This window comes from Sceloporus occidentalis, unplaced genomic scaffold (assembly GCF_023333645.1).
Source record: "Sceloporus occidentalis isolate IW3139 unplaced genomic scaffold, rSceOcc1.0.p SCAF_6, whole genome shotgun sequence".
NCBI classification, from domain to species: Eukaryota; Metazoa; Chordata; class Lepidosauria; order Squamata; family Phrynosomatidae; genus Sceloporus; species Sceloporus occidentalis.
Genome location: NW_028316986.1, coordinates 95486389 through 95505054, shown reverse-complemented (window position 1 = coordinate 95505054; position 18666 = coordinate 95486389). Strand labels below are relative to the sequence as shown.

General features: G+C 40.3%; 1 protein-coding gene across 1 annotated transcript in view; it reads left to right on the top strand.

Moving 5' to 3' along the window:
- The window catches only part of RSPO3 (R-spondin 3), a 78143-nt gene that overhangs the window by 33056 nt on the left and 26421 nt on the right, over nucleotides 1-18666 (top strand). The window contains exons 2-4 of the mRNA XM_089528476.1: nucleotides 2744-2935; nucleotides 4172-4318; nucleotides 5738-5935. Of these exons, the coding sequence (XP_089384602.1) occupies nucleotides 2744-2935; nucleotides 4172-4318; nucleotides 5738-5935 (537 nt within the window). The remainder of the gene's footprint in view (nucleotides 1-2743; nucleotides 2936-4171; nucleotides 4319-5737; nucleotides 5936-18666) is intronic.

Below are 18666 nucleotides of genomic sequence, written 5' to 3'. Positions count from 1 at the left end.
GAACTTGACTAATTATATAAATTCTGGCTTAATTTTAAAACTAATGAATCTGGAGAACAAGTAGAACGTTTGTCTTTTCCTTATTTAATCTGCAGTTTGAGTTATGTGGTAATCTTTGTAGGGCAGGGCACGTGACAATTAAAATGGGGCAATAACAAATATCTACTTATTTTAAAGAAAGGACTAGATCAGATTTGATCTATTGCTGTTGATTTTTGAAAGAGACATCTGCACTACAAATTGGTATTGCTCACACCAGATTAACTATAATGGCTGCTGAAAGAATTGGAAGAAATTGTAGTTTGGTGCTTAAATCCTTCAGTTATATGGATAGCCTTCCCTTCATACCTAAATTGCTGCCTATCTAACTGGGATGCTAATAATAACAACAACAACAACAACAACAACAATATTTATTTGTATCCCGCCGCTCTGAGAACAATCGGGGCAGCTAACATAGTTAAAAATACAGAACATATAAAATCCCTGATACCCTCCCCTCCTTAAAAAAGTATTAAATCCAATGCAGAATTAAAAAAAAAAACATACAAGTTAAAAACTGACCAGAAGGTCAACAACATCACATCAGCAAAACAATCAATGGGAGCAGCAGTATCTTATTCCCAGATGTTTTTCTGAGGCCGGGTTCTCTATTCTGGGAAGGCCTGCCAGAAGAGATCCATCTTAACAGCCTCTTTAAAGCTGTCTAAGGATGTAAGTAGACGGATCTCATCCAGCAGGCCATTCCATAATCTGGGGGCGATGATGGAAAATGCCACCTGGATGCATCTTGGGTCAAAGCCTTGCTTCACAAATTTGGCATGGAATCAGAAGGACAAAGAAGAAAACATAAAAGTCTATTATTTGGTGGCCTTGATGTTAGTGTATGTTTATATAGAGCACAAAGACAAAGAAAACCTAAATTTCTGCCCCCCTACCCCATTCATAGTTTGTGATGTTCTTCCTAGATTGGTTAAGCTGCTATGTTTTAGAATTGATTTCAATATACAGTCGCCCCTCCAGGTCTGCGGACTTCAGATCTGCAGGTTTGAAAATCCACAGAGGGGCCACTGCCATTAACCTCAGTGGGGCGTGTGCCCATAGCATGTGTCCCACATGCATGTTCCCCATTCAAGCCTATGGGGTTTCAATATGCACATGTTTTGGAACTCATTGGGGGAGTGGTCTGGAACGGATCCCCCAGGAGTTCCAAGGGGCAAGTATATATGAAAATATTTGTCAGACTTTTCACCTTCCAGGATTCCTTTGTCCATAAACAAAACAAAACTGAGAATGTAAAAACCAGGCAGGTACATAGAATACTAAGGTGTCAAAACATGACAAATTTCATATCAGTATGGAAAATTAAGTTATATGAAGGTACTATAGTTTGTACTGAAATATAGGCATTGATGTCATATTTTTTAAAAAGGACATTTAGGTTGGATAACAACTGGATTTTTATTCTATTGAGTACAAAGTATTAGCATCAATCAGGTCTCTGAAGAATAAGTAGATGGGTTAGAGCAATGTTCAGGAAGTTACTATTCTTAATATGTTTATGTTTATATGGGTTTCATTGGAGGAGTTGTGGAATGTTGTTTCAGGTATGTCTGTAATATTGTATGCCTTTTTGTTTTTTTTAATTATATTCATAAAGTTAAAAAAATTAAATAGCCTTTCAACTCCCTGCAGGATGAATATCCATATAATGGTTTCTTGATTCCTCAGTCATGAAAACAATTGATATGGCTTCCCCATACTACACCAGTCTTGGCTTTTCAAAGTTACTCTTTTAGAAAGAAATTCCTCTGTGGTGATGGCAGCCCTCCAGCATGTTCTGGCCCAGAGGCACTGACCAGGCTTGGTGTGCATTACTATTGCCCTGCATGATGTAAATGTGTAGCCTACGGCTTGTCCAAGAAGCCCTTGCATTGACATGCTACAGGGAAAGATTGGTAGTGGAGTTGGGCAAACTTATTTTCAGGCATATTAATTCACTATTACTGAGTTTGTGCCTGGTTAGTATTTTAAAAATCCAAGGTTCTTTGAGACACAGTTCAGAAATGACTATATTATGACTATATGAGAAAAATGGCTATAGTGGATAATGCTTAAAGCAAGAATGAATTCGTATTATCTAGTGATTTAAGGGTTAGCTATATATGTGGTGCTAGTTATTGTTGTATTGTTGTTTACAATGTATAGTTAACTTAAGGCAAACCTATCATGGGGTTTTCTTGAGGGGGTTTGCCTTTGCCTTCTTGTGAGGCTGAGAGAGTGTGACTTTGCCCAAGGTCCATAGCTGAGTGGGGATTTGAACCCTGGCCTCCAGAGTTACAGTCCAGTGTTCAAACCACTGCAGCACAGTGGATCTAACCATTTTCTGGGGCTTACTGACAAGTAAACATACACAGAATTTTCACTGAGGCTGAAGTCCTATGGCCCCATTGCACACAGTGCTGCTTTCTTCCAAATATATATGGATAATATCAGCATGTACACATTTTCCTTCTCTTCCCCTCTTTTAAAAAAAGTCTTGTAAAGTTTTTGCATTAAAATGGATACAATTAATAGCAAAGAAATTAACTCACTTTGCACTGCAAGATGCAAAAAACCCCATGAGTTTTCAGTATGCAAGTTACATTGTATTCAGTGATCTAGGCTAAAGATTGGAGAGATATTATCAATGGTTAAGATTGCAAACTAATCCCTTCCTCATTCTGGTAATTTTTCTTCTTAGTGCATCGCAATATGAGCCAACCCTGCCCAAAAGGATGTGCAACATGTTCTGAATACAATGGATGCATAACATGCAACTCTAAGCTCTTTTTTCATCTGGAGAGGAGAGACATGAAACAAATAGGCATGTGTGTTTCATCCTGTCCCCCTGGACATATTGGGCAACGATCCCCAGAAAGAAATGAGTGCACAAGTAAGTTGGGGAGAAAGTTGCAACCAACTTTTTAAAAAATGCTACCTTGTAAATCTAGGTACTACAAAAGACTTGAGTTTTTGAAACTACACGAGAAACATGATAATTACTGGTGTTATATCAGACATCTGTTGGATATATTGTTGTTCATTTCCCATTTGCTATATAGTATGTTCCATATTATCTGTGTTTGTAGTAACCTTCATTGTAGGGCTACAGCAGAAGTCTTATAAATCTAATTTATTCAACACTGTGTTTCCTGAGCAATCCATGATCACAGCAGTAAATATGTCTCTAGCATTTTATCAACAGTTGGACCTAATCCTATTTTTGGGTGGAGACAAATTATCCAGAGAGAAATTTTATGTAGTTACTACTGTTCACACTTTGCATTTCATTGATGCTCTACGACACACAATCAGAAGCCGTGCATGCAGCCAGGCCTCAGAATATATCCTCCAACAGAGTTAACCTCGTTTTCACTCCTTCATCTGCTATACATTTAATGAAACCATAGACAGATACACTGTTTTAATTTATTTTGTATATATCTTACCTTTACCTCTAAACTATGACTCATTGCTTCATTTATTTATTTATTTTCATTGCTTTATCCTTATTGAAGATGCAACTGGTGTTTTTAAAAGAAAATATATATTTAAAAGTATAGAACAACTCTATGGAGATAGGAAGGAGGGAGGGTTTGTGGTGTTGCACATACTAGCCAATCAGTGCTGTGCACAACCAGCTTCTTTTGTCAAAACAGGTTTCTTAATCCTAGACAGCAAACTGTATGCTGCATTGCAGTGAATGTGTTTCTATAGAGGCTCAGCCACTCAGATTGTGTTTGCTAAAGCATAAATACAAAGTAAACACCATGGGAGCTGTTCACCTAGTATTAGAGGAAAGGGGAACTGTGCACCTGGATTTATAAGACTGCTACACTGACGAGCAGGATGGATTATCAGGTCTCATCTTTGCTCTTCAAAGTGAACCGGCAGCACCCCAATGCCACAGCTGTCACACTCTTTACATAGCTTTCTTGCATCAGAATGGATGGTTATATTGTATTCAGTGATCTAGATTTGGCATTTTCAGTTGCTGATTCCTAATATGTACAGACCTTTGCATGCACACTTTTAGTATATATCACCTCACACTGATATGACTCAATCATATTGTATATTTGACATGCATGAGTGTAGCCACACTAATTACTTATTTCTTGTGCTTCAGAATGTAAAGATGACTGTGAAGCCTGCTTCAATAAAAATTTCTGCATGAAATGTAAAAATGGGTTTTATCTACACCATGGAAAGTGCCTTGAAAACTGCCCTGACTGGCTGGAACCCAACAACCACACTATGGAGTGCAACAGTATTGGTAGGTGAAGTATTTATCCTTGGGATGGGTACACAAGCAAATCCCTTCCATTTGAATTTCTTTTGGCTGAACTGGTTGTTCTTAAAGACATGTAATTCAAAGTTAACAAAGTAGAACCATGCACAAAATAATTATATACACCAGAAAAGTGTTTTCCTTAAGTTTAAAACAATTTAGTTGGTGAGAGTAGGCAGCTTTCTCAGGTGTATGAGGCAGAGCAACCACAATGGCAACTATATTAAAAATAATTGCTTCCAAATATACCCCTAGTAATTCTCTACCAAAATATAGTAATCTGCCTTATGATGATGCTGTATTACTTCTTACACTCTATTATTATCCTGGGTAAGTAGTTCCTTAGCTGTGCATCCATTCTTTAGTTGTATCTAATGAGATTTTTCAGACTGAATGATATGTAGTTAGATGGACATACCTGAGCATAAAGTTTGTCACATAGACAGGAGGTCGTTATGGCTACATTTTCTAAAATACCTTGACAGAAGTGAAGGGCCATAAATAGCAACTGTGAAGTAGTTTTATCCTGTGAAAACTTATTTGACCAACACAACAATGTCTGGATGTAGTGAATGCTTAGGACCTTGCCGCACAAGCCTTGGTCTTGCTGAAATTGCACTGTTAAAAGAAAACATACTATTTTGGGAACTTTTAATACTGCATTTCTCTTCAATAGTGCCATAAGGTGGGAAGGAGGCAGGAGGTGCCCAGTTTTCCTCCTGAAATACCCCCAAATCCAAAAAATGTCCACATGAGATAGTGACAGCTTTGCTTCCTGATGGTTCAATGTACACAAACTTTGTTTCATGCACAAAATTACTTAGACTATGTGTATAAGGTGTATACAAAACATAAATGAATTTAATATTTAGATTTGTGTCCCATCACCAAGATGTCTTATTATGTAAATGTTGCAAAATTTGAAAAAATCCAAAACACTTCTGCTTCCAAGCATTTTGGATAAGGGAGACTCAACCTGTACTTGTTTTATCTGGCCTAACCATCCTCCATTTCAATGTCAATGGATAAGTGCAGGTTTTAGTATTATTGGAGAAGAAAAAAACTTTATCGCTATCTATTTTCTCCACACTGCATAATTTTATTCCCTTCTATCATGACTCCCTTGCATATTTTTCTTCACTGTAATTTTTCTTCAAGTCTCAGCTTTGCATGGATGAGACTCAGCTGACTATTGAAGCAAGTGTGTCACATAACTTTCATGATACTTCATATTAAAGGGTTGAATATTACTTCTCTTAAGTTGCTAATTAATCACTGTTAATTAAATACAGTGATACTTACAATATATTATATGTAATGTGTAAAAAAGGAATTTACAATGTAGGTTCTGCCTGTATATAAGATTATGCATCCAGACTGATTCCTGTTCTATCTTTGTTACAGTGCATTGTAAAGTTAATGAATGGAGCGCATGGAGCCTTTGCACAAGAAGAGGAAAAACATGTGGCTTCAAAAGGGGAAATGAAACAAGGGTCAGAACAATCCTACAGCTTCCTTCTACACAAGGCAGACCATGTCCACATACAAGTGAGAAAAGAAAATGTGTTGTAGAAAGAAAGAAATGCCCGAAAGAAATGCCAGGTACTTAAGATTATTATTGTTCAATATTTTTTGAACTGGTGAATATCAATCCCTTATAAAGGCTTATTTCATCAGAACTTTTGTTGGACCTTGATGGTAGCTTTGGCTTGATTAAATAACAGCTTAAAAAATCTACATGGCATGTTTGGAATTCTGACTCATGGTTTTGCCTCTTTAAACAAAATATATTTTGTGTTCTCCAGAAACCATAAGAGTAATATATTCTTTTTATGCTGCTTACTAAGGCATAAAAGCAGGTTCATGAAATCATTGTTTAAACAGTTTGGAGGAGTAAGGCTAAAGAATACCTAAATATTTTGAATTTAAAATTAATAGCAACATTTACAAGTTATAGATAGTTGAATATGATGGCTTGCAGACTTTTCCATTTACCCAAGGAGAAGGATACAGCACTACACAGTCTCCTATGTAATCTATGCTTGCTCACAATAGAATTTGAGGATGGGGGCACAGATCCAAAACAGCACAGAAAAGAGCAACTGTGACAACCACACTGCAAACACAACCAGTGGCAGCCAGCCATATGCTGGCATGATGATGATGTGATGTTCCAGAGATATCATGTAGATTTCATGGAGATTACTTGGTAATAGCCTGATTCAGGTAGACATCCATAGAAGGATCCACTGTACTTGTGGTAAAAAAAAGTTTTCCATCAGTATCTATTCCAGCACAACAAATGTATGATCACTATGACACATGAGCTGCCAGTGTCCAGCCAGCCATGATCTTGATAATGCCAGTTCCCAGACCATCCTGAAGTATTTGAATCAACCATGCATGCTGTTCAGAAGGTTTAGCCTACAAAGGGAAGGAAGAAGGACACATAGTGCATAGTGTCCAGAGAGAATAAATGCAAAGAGCTCCATGGGACAAAGGACTAATTTGTGTTGGAAAATGTTTCCAACCAAGTATTATCTTTAACCTCATTTGTCTATTTGCTGTTAGACCAATGGGGCTTTAGACAACATATCCAGGAGTTGACGTGTTGATCATACAGCAAAATAATAATAATAATAATAATAATAATAATAATAAATTTTATTTATATTTCCCGCCTCTCCCAGGCAGGATTACAATCCAGTAAAATACATACAGAACCACATCAATAAAATACAGTAAAAGATAATTACATTAAAACTAAGTCATCATTGTATAACAATACATGCAATGTTTCCTTACACGAGGAAGTACAATAACAACTAAAATCAACAAAACAGTGATACATTTACTGGGCCACATGGTGCACAGTGTCACTGTGCTTTTCTGGCACTGTGCCCAAAGGCCAGATTGGGGCCACGGCATGCAATTGCTATGGCCCCAATCTGGCTATAAAAGGGATGGCTGGAGGCCACCCCTGAGAAGCACTGCATAGCCCCTCCATTAGCAACACAAAAAGAAACTCCTTTGAGATCCAGGTTGTCTATTCCTGCGAGGCTACCCGCTCCCTTCTTTGGCAGAGAACATTGAATTTCTCAAGAAGACTCTGCATTGTTGCATTTGGAAAACTTTTTAGATGATGTTTATTTAAAACAGACCAAATGCAGTCCCAGTTTAAAAGAAGTTTTATCTCTGTTGGGGCTTTCGACAGTGAAGGTTTCCTGCATGCCTCTACCCCGTACATGCTGTCCCTAGAACTTTTCCCATTTGCTCAGTCACCAATTGTGAGGATGTATCTAAGCGACCAATGTGACCAGAAAACCTGCCAGATGTGGCTGTTGTTGTGTGCCTCCAAGTCATTTCCGATTTAGGGCAACTCTAAGGTGAACTATCACAGGGATTTCTTGACATGTTTCTTCAGACGGGGTTTGCCATTGCCATCCTCTGAAACTGAGAGAATGTGATTTGCCTAAGGTCACCCAGTGAGTTTACATGGCCGAGTCATAGTCCAATGCTCAAAACACTACACCACTCTGGCTCTTTCCAGATTTGTTTGCAAGCATTGGAAGACTTCTCTCTCCCTCCCTCCCTCCCTTCTCCAGCAAGATGGTGAATGGAGGGACTGCTGATCTGCTCCTCTTTTCTAAATGTTTCTGTAGTTAACCAGGGCATAGGCCTGAATGAATATACCTTTACATGTGAAAGAGATATGGCATGTGTTTCCTTCCTTTCAAATTCCCTGCATACAAAAAATGCACACATTATCACGACCAATTGCAATTTCATTTTTTGGTTTAACTTTTTTCTTTTTACTGACCAAAAGATATGATGGAAATATGAACCGAATTTATGAAGTACAGCATTCTTAAATGTGCACAGACTTTTTACATACCTTTAAAGTTTGTTATCTGTAGGCAAAATATTTTACAGCTGTCTGATTTTTGCCTACCAAAATATTTTACAGCTGTCTGATTTATGTCATGCCTCTTTGCAGATCTGAATATCTCTTGTGGATAATAAATGCATTACCTCTTGCAGGGAGCTTCATAATATTGTTGTACATAGCTTTCACATGATTATAACCAGTGGGAAAAGCTATATAACAGTTATGTGATGACTGAGACTTAGGTATACATATTGTGAATGGTTGGCTGAAAATATTGCTAGAAATTGCTCCATATTAGATATCCACCAACATCCAATGTTATGCTCCTTTTTCTTCTAGTTTGATATTAGACTTCAATGCTATTTTGCTAAGGGGGTCGACAGACAGGCAGGAAAGGGTGGCAAGACACCATCCCTTTCTGCCCCGGATCGGTGCTGTGTGCCACAGCAACGATCCGCTCCCTCTTGGGAGCAAAAACAAGCTGCTGTAAGCAGCTTCCTGGAAGGGGCACCATAGTGTTGCTTGCACATCATGATGACACCCCTTCCGGCCAGCACCATTTGGGTGCTGCGCCACCCATGCATCATAGAATCATAGAGTTGGAAGAGACAGCAAGGGCCATCCAGTCCAACCCCTGCCATACAGGAACTCTCAGTCAAAGCATCCCTGACAAATGGCCATCCAGCCTCTGCTTAAAGACCTCCAAGGAAGGAGACTCCACTACACTCCAAGGAAGTGTGTTCCCCTGTCGAACAGCCCTTACTGTCATCATCATGGCACAGCCCATGTAAACAGGCATGCACCATGATGGCAACAGGGCAGCGAACTAGGGCTCTCGGCCGTGTGGACGCTGAATCCTAGTCTGCTTACAGGCTGGCGTAAACTGACGGTCTGTACAGGGCCCAAGTTGTTAAGTTGTTGTTGTTTCCCATGCACATGTTGTCGTTATTACTATATTACCTTTTTCCTGTTTGGGACTCAAAGCAGCTTACAACAAATGAAAAAATACAGAGTTAAACATGCACATGCATATGCGTGCACCCACCCACACAATCAGTACAGGAATTAGCATGCTCCTGTGCATAGTTTAGGAGAGATGGGCCTTATACAATCATCAAATGCCTGTCTAAACAGAAAAGTCTTTACTTGACTGCAAAAAGAAAATAGAGAGCATGCCAGTCTAACAACTCTGGAAAGGTAGTTCTAGATCCAGGGGGCAGACACTGAAAAGGCCCTCTCCCATGTTCCCACCAGATGTATCCGTAAGAGTATGAAGAAGTGAGAAGGACTTCCCTAGCAGATCTCCAAGCATGTGTGGGTTCATAAGAGAGAATACAGTCCTTTAAATAACCTGGATCTCAGCTGTATAAGGTTTAGGGTTATGTTTGTAACTTCCAATGTACATAGGGCTGCCATAATTGTCCACTTTTACCAGGGACAAAATGTAGGACAAATTCAAGACCAAACTGTAGGGCAACTGCAGGACAAAACTCAGCTCAAAATGTAGGACATTTAAGGTCCACCATTTTTCTTCAATGTCCTACATTTTGGGCTGAGTTTTGTCCTGCAGTTGTCCTACAGTTTGGTCTTGAATTTGTTCCACATTTTGTCCCTGGTAAAAGTGGACAATTATGGCAACCCTAAATGTACAGTATCTTACAGATACAACCATCCAATCTACTTTACTGTATTATCCCAAGTTGCTATTGCTTGCAATAATAGTGTGCATCGGATTATTCCTCAGTAGACAATTGCCTTGAGTTATGTTGGTAGTGTTTTGCACTATCTCTGTTGTCTGTAGTGAGAACAAGGTGGGTGACTATCTGGAAGTCTGGACTGGTACAGACGGGCCTCGTGGCACATCTTGATGATGTGCTAGGGTTGCCTTGGGGCGTCACTTACAGACACCCCACAACCCTAGCACGTCTTCCGTATGTCAAAATGGCGGTGCCCTGTACAGATGGGTGCCGCCATTTTGATGCGACGGACGTCTAGCATCCACATGTCGCGGCACCATAATAATGTTGTGAGTGTGCCATTGGCACACTGCAGTGTCATTATGGCACCGCAAAAAGAACCCGCTTTTTGCGGGTTCTTTTTGCTTCACAAGGAAGCCACACGGTTTTCTGCTGCGGCTTCCTTGCGGAACAAACCAGGGCGCCGGCAGATGGCCCTTTTTGGGTGGTCTGTGCTGGGTAATAGCCTTCTTTGTGCTGGTGCCAAGTTACAGAACATTCTCCTCAGGGAAGTCTACCTGATCTCTGTTTTGCTATCCTTATTTTTCCAGGTTTTTCTGAAAATCCTAGTCCTGCTGACTGTATCCAAGTTTTAAGGGCTTGTTGCCTCCCCCCCCCCCGTGTTTTCTTACAAACACTTTGTTTAACCTGTATTTGAATTATGTTTTGTATTTTTACTTTATTTAGTCTTGTAGTGATTTCTCTTTTCTACAGAAAGGAGCTATAGAAATTTATAGAATGAATGAAAAAATGTATAAATGAGGTCCCAGCAGGTTTTCAATCATCCCCAAAACATTTTAGGTAAGCTGTAGAATCTTGTTCTCAGCTCAGGAACTTGTGATGGATTTCTATCATCTTTGAATAATCGTACCCTTCCTTGTGCCTCTCACATTAAAAAATGGTGCTTTAACACCACACATACTCACTCCATTAATCAGAGCAAAGAAGGGCTCAAGCAGCTGCTGCCTCTTTTTCAATACTGCTCTTTCCAGATGTGTTGTATATTAGTAGAACAGCTTAGTCTACCTGGCTTACTATACTCCAAATAGGCCCCCAAACCTGATTTCTGAGCATCTCAACAGAAACATTCCAAGTCAAGTATGTGAGAGCATGACCAAAAGTGGATGTGACTGCTCTGCTGTGCAAGATGTCAAAGCATGAATGAGGTTGTACAGAACATTTAACCAACAATACTCATTTCATAGGCTTCAAATACTTGTTTTAATTAGGCAATAGGACATCAGTCTTGCTTTGGTAGATTTATTATACGTTTTATATTAGTAATATGCTCAGGCAGTACTTTGCTGTAGTTCTTTTTTCGAATACCGAAGAGCAAGAGGGGAGGGATGTGATGCTGATCTGGTTTCTTCTGTAATGTAGGGGTTTTTCCAGATAGGAAGGCCCTACCATTAACACTTGAAAGGAATTGTGTGGCTAATCTGTCTCCTCTTCCCATTAATGCCTTTTTTTCCTGGTAAGAAAAAAGATGATGAACAGGTAACAAAACATAAAAGTATACATGGAAATTAGTATTGTCTGGATTTCCAGGAAAATCCCTTGAACGAGGCAGTGTGGTTATGAAATAAAATGCTTACCTGGAATTATCCTGGTAAAGTTTTTACTCGGGAGGAGCCTTGAACAGCAAAGTCAAAAGGGTTAATGTGGCTCTGGGCTGCAAAGTCTGTTCCACCCACACTGGGAAGGTGACAAGACTGGTAAACTGCAACGGAAGTTAAGGATGCTGCTTACTTTCAAATACAAACATTGTGCACTGTGGAAGGTGAAGTACAGTGGGCCTTTGGTATCTGCTGGGGTTTGGTTCCAGGATCCCGCTCCCCCATGCATACCAAAATCTATGAATGTTCCAGTCCTATTAAATACAATGGTGTAGTAATATGGCATTCCTTATACAAAATGATGATAACACCTCGAAGGTTTCCTTTGTAGATATATGTGTGTGTGTGTGTGTGTGTGTGTGTACACACACACATCTACAAAGGAAACCTTCGAGGTGTTATCATCATTTTATATAAGGAATACCATATTACATATTACCATATATATATATTGAGCTGTAGTTGGTTGTATCTGGATGCAGATTCTGTGGATACAGAAGGGTGACTGTTTTTTCTTCCAAACCACTCCCTCACACGAAAAACATATTGTCTTGAGTTTTAAAGCAAGCACTGAGGTCCCTGCAGCTGAAACATATCACACCAGTTCTCTAGTAACAGTATGTGAATGACACTAGTGTGGTTAAGGCTAATGCCCCTTATTAGTGGTTATTCCTCAGGCTAAGTCTTCAAACATGAAACTAATTACCGTATCTCTTTGTTGTCTGTGCTGACATTGTGCATATGCTGCTGGGTCATCTTAACTTGGATTGTATGATTCTAAGCTACTACTGTAATTATGGATTTCTTGTAAAGAGTTTGGCTGTTTATTTTAAATGTGTGTGGGGGAGGGGGGTTCTGCCAGCAAATCCCTTCTCTTTTGGTTTCCATTTCCTTGCAAGGATTTTACTGAGGTGACAGAGCACCAGAAGGAGCACAGAAGCAGAGGGAGACAAAGTTGACTCAGCCTTCCATCCTTTTGTAGGTCAGTAAAATGAGTAGCCAGCTTGTTGTGGGTAGTCGCTTACATATTGTAAACTGCTTAAGGAGTGTTAGTTCACTGACAAATGGTATAGCACTTGCTATTGCGATAACAGTTTCAAGTGTTGGCCTAGAACCCAAGAGACCAGAGTTTGAATCCCTGATTAACCACGGAAACCCAGTCAGTGGCCTTGGGCATGCTGAAATCTCTCAACCTCAAAGGAAACCAGTGGCAGCCCCCGTCTAAACAAATCTTGCCAAGAAAACCCTATGACAGGTTCATCTAGGGCTGCCAAAAACTGGAAATAACTTGAAGGCACGCAACAATAACAATAAGCAGACCACACCTCTCCATCTTTTGGAGTGTTGCTGAGAGCTATATACTCTGTTGCAGACCCAATTGCAACCCACAACAAGAAAGAATGAAAAGCAATCTTCACCATCCTTCTGTAAGTCTTTCAGGGTACCATAAACATAAAAGGTTGCCTTGGCACCAAACTGGGTATGATATTAGCTGCTTGAATCTGATTGTGTGTTTTAAAATGTAATGAGTAGCCATGGAGGGCCACAAGAAGTAAAAGGACTACATGTGGTGGAACAGTATAATCCTCTCACCATGGTTTTGAAAAATATATGCCAAATACCCCAGCCAAAAGGGTATTTGCATTAGGAGGGACGCTTCTACTGGTGCTAACTGAATCTCAGTGCTGCTCCATCTAGTATAGTAGAGAGTGTCTCTTTTACACTGCTACCAGCAGTACCAATTGGAATGATAGGGGAAATAATCAGTAGATGAAAGGGTGAGTAGAATTCTGTCAGTGAGTTTTAAAATTATATATTGTAATTATCATATCAATAAATATATTAAAATATACATATGTAAACATGTATACACAAGACTGATGGAATGTCACTGCAAGCACTGTGCTGACGAGTGCCCAAGTGCAAATACAAGCTGCTTCTACCTCCAATATCCAACCAACTTGCATTTATTTAAGATATGAGTAGCCATTCTGCTTCTCTTTCATTGCCACACAGGGAAAGCCAGAAAACTACTTGATAGGCTAGAAAGCAGACCACTTAACTGGAGTTACCAGGAGTTGAGCTCAGGACATATTTTATGCAAAACATATACCATCCCATGGATTGTGTTCCAAGTGAAAAGCACCTGACTAATTCAGGTCACAAAACAAATGTAAATCAAGCAAACCACACTTCTGAAAGAAATCATGCACATTCGGCCCTCCACATTTGTGGGTATGACTATTGCAGATTTGATTATTTACTGATTATTTGCTGCCACCTCTTGTGCTGTCCTATGCCATTTTTAATAGGGACTGCAAGCATCACAAGAATGAGAGGCTGCAAATGTATGGCAAGGCTTGTAAGTCCCTATTGGAAATGGCATAGGGCAGCAGCCAGCAAGCCCAACCAGTTACTCGCTTTTGCCCTGTGAAGGAATCTCATTAGTTCAATGGCATCCTGGTGGGTTGAATCTGTGGATGGTACTTTTTTGTCCTCAGGGAGGGGGAGAGGAGCTAGAATTGGTCAGTTTTTTCCGTTTTGTAGGGGTCTTGTGCCCCTAATCCCAGAAAATGTGGAGGACCAACTTTACAAGTAAGGAAAGCAGAGATGTCACAAGTTTCTAACACATAAATGGAGGACTGGATTTGCAGTGCAATGCAACAGTTTTTGTAGTGTGAGCTACAAGCCTGCTGATCAAGAATGCTAGAGGCAAAGCAGAAGACAGTGTTAAAAGGTCTCCTACCATTTCTGGACTTCCTTCATTTTACATTCTTTGTCCATATGGAAGAAGTTTAATGCATATCTTTGCATGTGGTTTTCACAGAAGTGTTTTTGAGTACTGATTGCATTAGCACTTTTTGATATTGCTCACCTCTTCTTCCTGTTTCATACAGGCTAACTGTAACTGAGGGGTCACTTGGCATGTCTTACCTCTTCTGAAACTTTCTTTAAAAATGTTCTGGATGTGATGCAAGTAAACAACTTTATTAGCTGGGTTATAAATCATTTGAAACATTTAAAAATATGCTGAATACTCTGAGCACTCTACTAGAGAAAACAGATGGGGGGATTACATTAAGACTTGGCTGTATAATAGCTATATTTTCTTTTTCCAAATTGCTAAACAATGCAAATTAATGAGTTCACTATTTTATTGACTCTTTGTTATTCAGAGCTCTGACTTCAACATGCTAAACAATGCTGTTCATCAAGGGCTACATAGGAAAATGTAAGGAGCTGCAACACAGGGGTTAATTCAGATATTTTAATTAATATTTTGCATAATTATCACACCAGACTAATTGTTGGCATATTGCATTTTTCCTGCATTATTGCTATTCTTGATATATGGAGATCAGGCCCAATAATCACATTGCATGAATGCTGTACTTTTCAAACCATATGGGAAGCTGCTTGTGTGAACTCACTCTCAAGTGGATCAGAACAATTCTAAACCTTGTTAGTGGAACTGCTCATTTTCAGGTGCTGCCTCTAACGTGGTTTAAAAACAGTCCCGACCCACGTAGAAAATGCTCAGTATAAATAGATTCCCACATTATTTGAGATCTGGGTGCCACTCCAATAATATGAAAATTGGAGTTTCAAAAACCAAAAAACTCCACTTATGTGATCCTCTTGCCAGTTGCCAGCATAGAAGAAGAAGAAGTAAGGATAATGTAAGAAAAAATACAAAGGTTTCATAGCACATTTATTTTTCATTTCATTTCATTTTTATCCCGCCTTTCTCCCAAGTTGGGACCCAAGGTGCTCACAACATAAACACATTAAAACAATACTGTACTTTAAAAAATAATTAAAACAGTAAAAAGTTTTTTAAAATACAACATACAAAATTTAAAACATACAAGGTTAAAAATAATCTAAACCAACCCCCCTTCCCCCAATAAAACCAGGCTGCATGATTTTAAAAAGCTTGTTTGAATAAAGATATATTTGCTTGCCAGTGAAAGGCCACCAGGGAGGGAGCCAGCCTAGCCTCCCATGCATAGGAGTTCCATAGGGTGGGAGCAGCCACTGAGAAGGCTCTCTCTCTCATGTCCTCACCAAATGAGCCTGGGATGGTGATGGGACCAAGAGAAAGCCTTCTTCTGGGGATCTTAGGGCTCTAGGTTTTTTGTTTGGGGAGATACAATTTCTCAAAAAGTCTGGACATAAACCGTGTAGGGCTTTATAGGTCATGACCAGCACTTTGAATTGTTCTCAGAAATGAACCGGTATCCAGTGAAGCTGTTTCGATACAGGAGTTATACGCTCCCTATAACTGACTGCGGTCAACGTTGTAACTGCAGCATTTTGGATGCACTGAAGTTTCTGAACAGTTTCCAAAGGCAGCCCATGTAGAGTGCATTACAGTAGTCCAAAATGGGATGTCACTGTAGCCAGATCTGATGTCTCAAGGAATGGGTGCAGGAATGCATTGTACAAATGCATTCCTGGCCACTGCTGAAACCTGGGCATCTAGGCTCAGAAATGAGTCAGTGGGACTGTCCCTCACCCTCATTTCCCCTGAAGCAGCTCCCCCAAAGGGCCAAACCCCCCCCTTTGGTGTCACCCCCTTTGGTGGCAACCCCACCAGTAGTGGGCCCACCACAGCAGGCCGCCAGCTTTTATTCCCTTGGAGGGGGATAGGTGGTCCTACTTGGCTGTTTAGCCAGGGTTTGGCTGGGTACATGGAGCCTGGTCCTGACGGGATCAATCTCTGAGAAGGCAGCAATCCTCCAGGAAAAGCTGCCAGCAGCAAGCAACAGCCAAGCAGGCAGGCAGGCAGGCAGGCAGGCAGGCAGGCAGGCAGTATAGCTCTTCCGGGGGTGGTAGGGTGACCTCTTTCTCCTCCCATGTGCTGACTCACCCCAGTCCTATCAGGTACCTTTTATCCCCTTGGAGTGGGACAGGTGGTCCCCCCACCTGGCTGTTTAGCCAGGGATTGGCTGGGTGCCTGGAGCCTGGTCCTGAAGGGAGCAGTCTTTGAGAAGGCAACAGTCCTTACGTTTTCTTGCTTCCCATGTCACTTTTTTAATTCTGCACCAATTTCCCCTCAGAAATTGATGTATCTTCAGATTTTATTTGTCTTGACATCTTTTACTAATGTTCACCAATGTAGGATATTTTAGATGAGATCCAAAACCAACAGCACCACATTATCTACCATGGGTGATATTTCTGTTACCACCAGAAATCCCAGAAATTCTGCTAAAACATACTGTATGGTTTTGTTTCTGAATTGCTGTTTATAGGATATTTTTATAATGGCCCTGGAGAAAAGCTCCATACTAGAGATGCACTGGGCTTATTCCAGTAAGCAGTTTCCTTAGCACTTTTTGGAAGGTTCCTCCTCCTCTCCTTTCCTGTGTTTTTAAGTGTTGGCTTCAAAGTCTGTCTCAGCATTCAGCATCCTTGGGCAGTTGTGTCCATTGACAATGGTAGTTGGCAATATCAAGGAATCACATCATCCAATTGCTCACGTGTCATTTCTGCTATTCTTCCAACACTGCCATTCTGCTGTCTTCCTTGCCATTCTGCTGTGACTCTTAAGCAAACAAGCAAGCAGTAGTTGCACTGGTAAGGAAGAGGAATACTGAGCAAGAGTGGGCTCATGTAAATTGAGTTAGCCTCCTCCTGCTCCCCCAAGAATGTCTTGCTGAAGGAAGCCATCTCTGAAATTTCAACCCAATGCTGGCTGATCACTATTTTGGGGGTAGCAAAATACACATAGATCATGGAAACTGAGGGCAAAGTAGTATCCACAATGGCCTGTTGTTCAGGCCTTGAGACCACAGAAATGTGTTTCTGTTGTGAGTGATCCTGATTAATCTGAATATTGCATTGTCCTTGATTTTATGTCCTATAGATTCACTTGCAAACACTGTCTCCTCATATATTTGCCTATGTTATAAACTCCAAAGATATGTTTCACAGCAAACCTTATAAAGACTAGCAAAACCCATTCTTAGTAAGTAATAGAAGTCTGAAGAAATAAAGAATTCTACAAAACAGTAAAAACCTTCCATTATGACACTGCTTTTAATATCATATGCTAAAGTATTTCTGTATTGCCTCACAGCCCACAAGGGCTCCCAAGACAATGAACAAATACAAAACAGTACAGAGATAAACATATTTTAAAAACACATTGAAATACTCTTTTAAAACTCCTAAAAGCAATCTGAAGGCAATCCTATAATCCAATTTTAAAACAGTTAAAGGAGCAATTTCAAACATTGAATGCCATATGGAACAGCACTCTTTTGGCTGCCCATGAAAGTTAAAAGAGATGGGGCAACTTAACTCTGTAGCACTGCTACAGAGAAAATCCTGTTACCTATCTTCATGAAGTGTTGGGGACACACAATGGGGCCTCCTCTGAAGATCTCAAATTGCAGACAGTTTCTATGGAAGCAGATGGTCTTTCTGATATTCTGGGCCCAAGTCATTATTTGTAGGTCAACACCAGCTCCTTGAATTGAACTTGGTAGCAAATTCCAGTGCAGTTCCTGCAAGACTAGTGTTATATGGTCTCTAAAATCCACACCTGACATCAGTCTGGCAGCTGCATTGTGCACTAGCTTTAGCTTCTGAACACTTCAAGGGCAGCAATATGTAGAATGCATTACAGAAGTCTAATCGGGAGGTAGGTAAGGCATGAATGACTGGGCCAGATCTGCCTTCCCCAGGAAACAGTGCAGCTGGTACACCAGCCAAAGTTGAGCAGAGGGTCTCCTGGATACCATAGCAACCTTTCTTTCCAAGAAGCAGTGCTGGGCCCAAGAGCGGCCCAAGTTACAAACCTGATCTTTCAGAGGGAGAGCAACCCCATCCAGAACCAGGTACAGTCCCAATCCTAGGTTGGTTTTCCAACAGAAATAACAGTGGCAATTCCATCTTGTGTGGATTAAGCTTCATTATGTTCACTGGCGTTCAGTCTTTTACTGTAACCAGACAATGATTCAGTACTACCACAGCCTCCTTGGCATCAGTTTGTAAAGGAAAACTGGGTATCGGCAGCATACTTATGACACCAAGTATCAGTGCTTTCGATGATCTCTCCCAGCAGCTTCATGTAGATGTTAA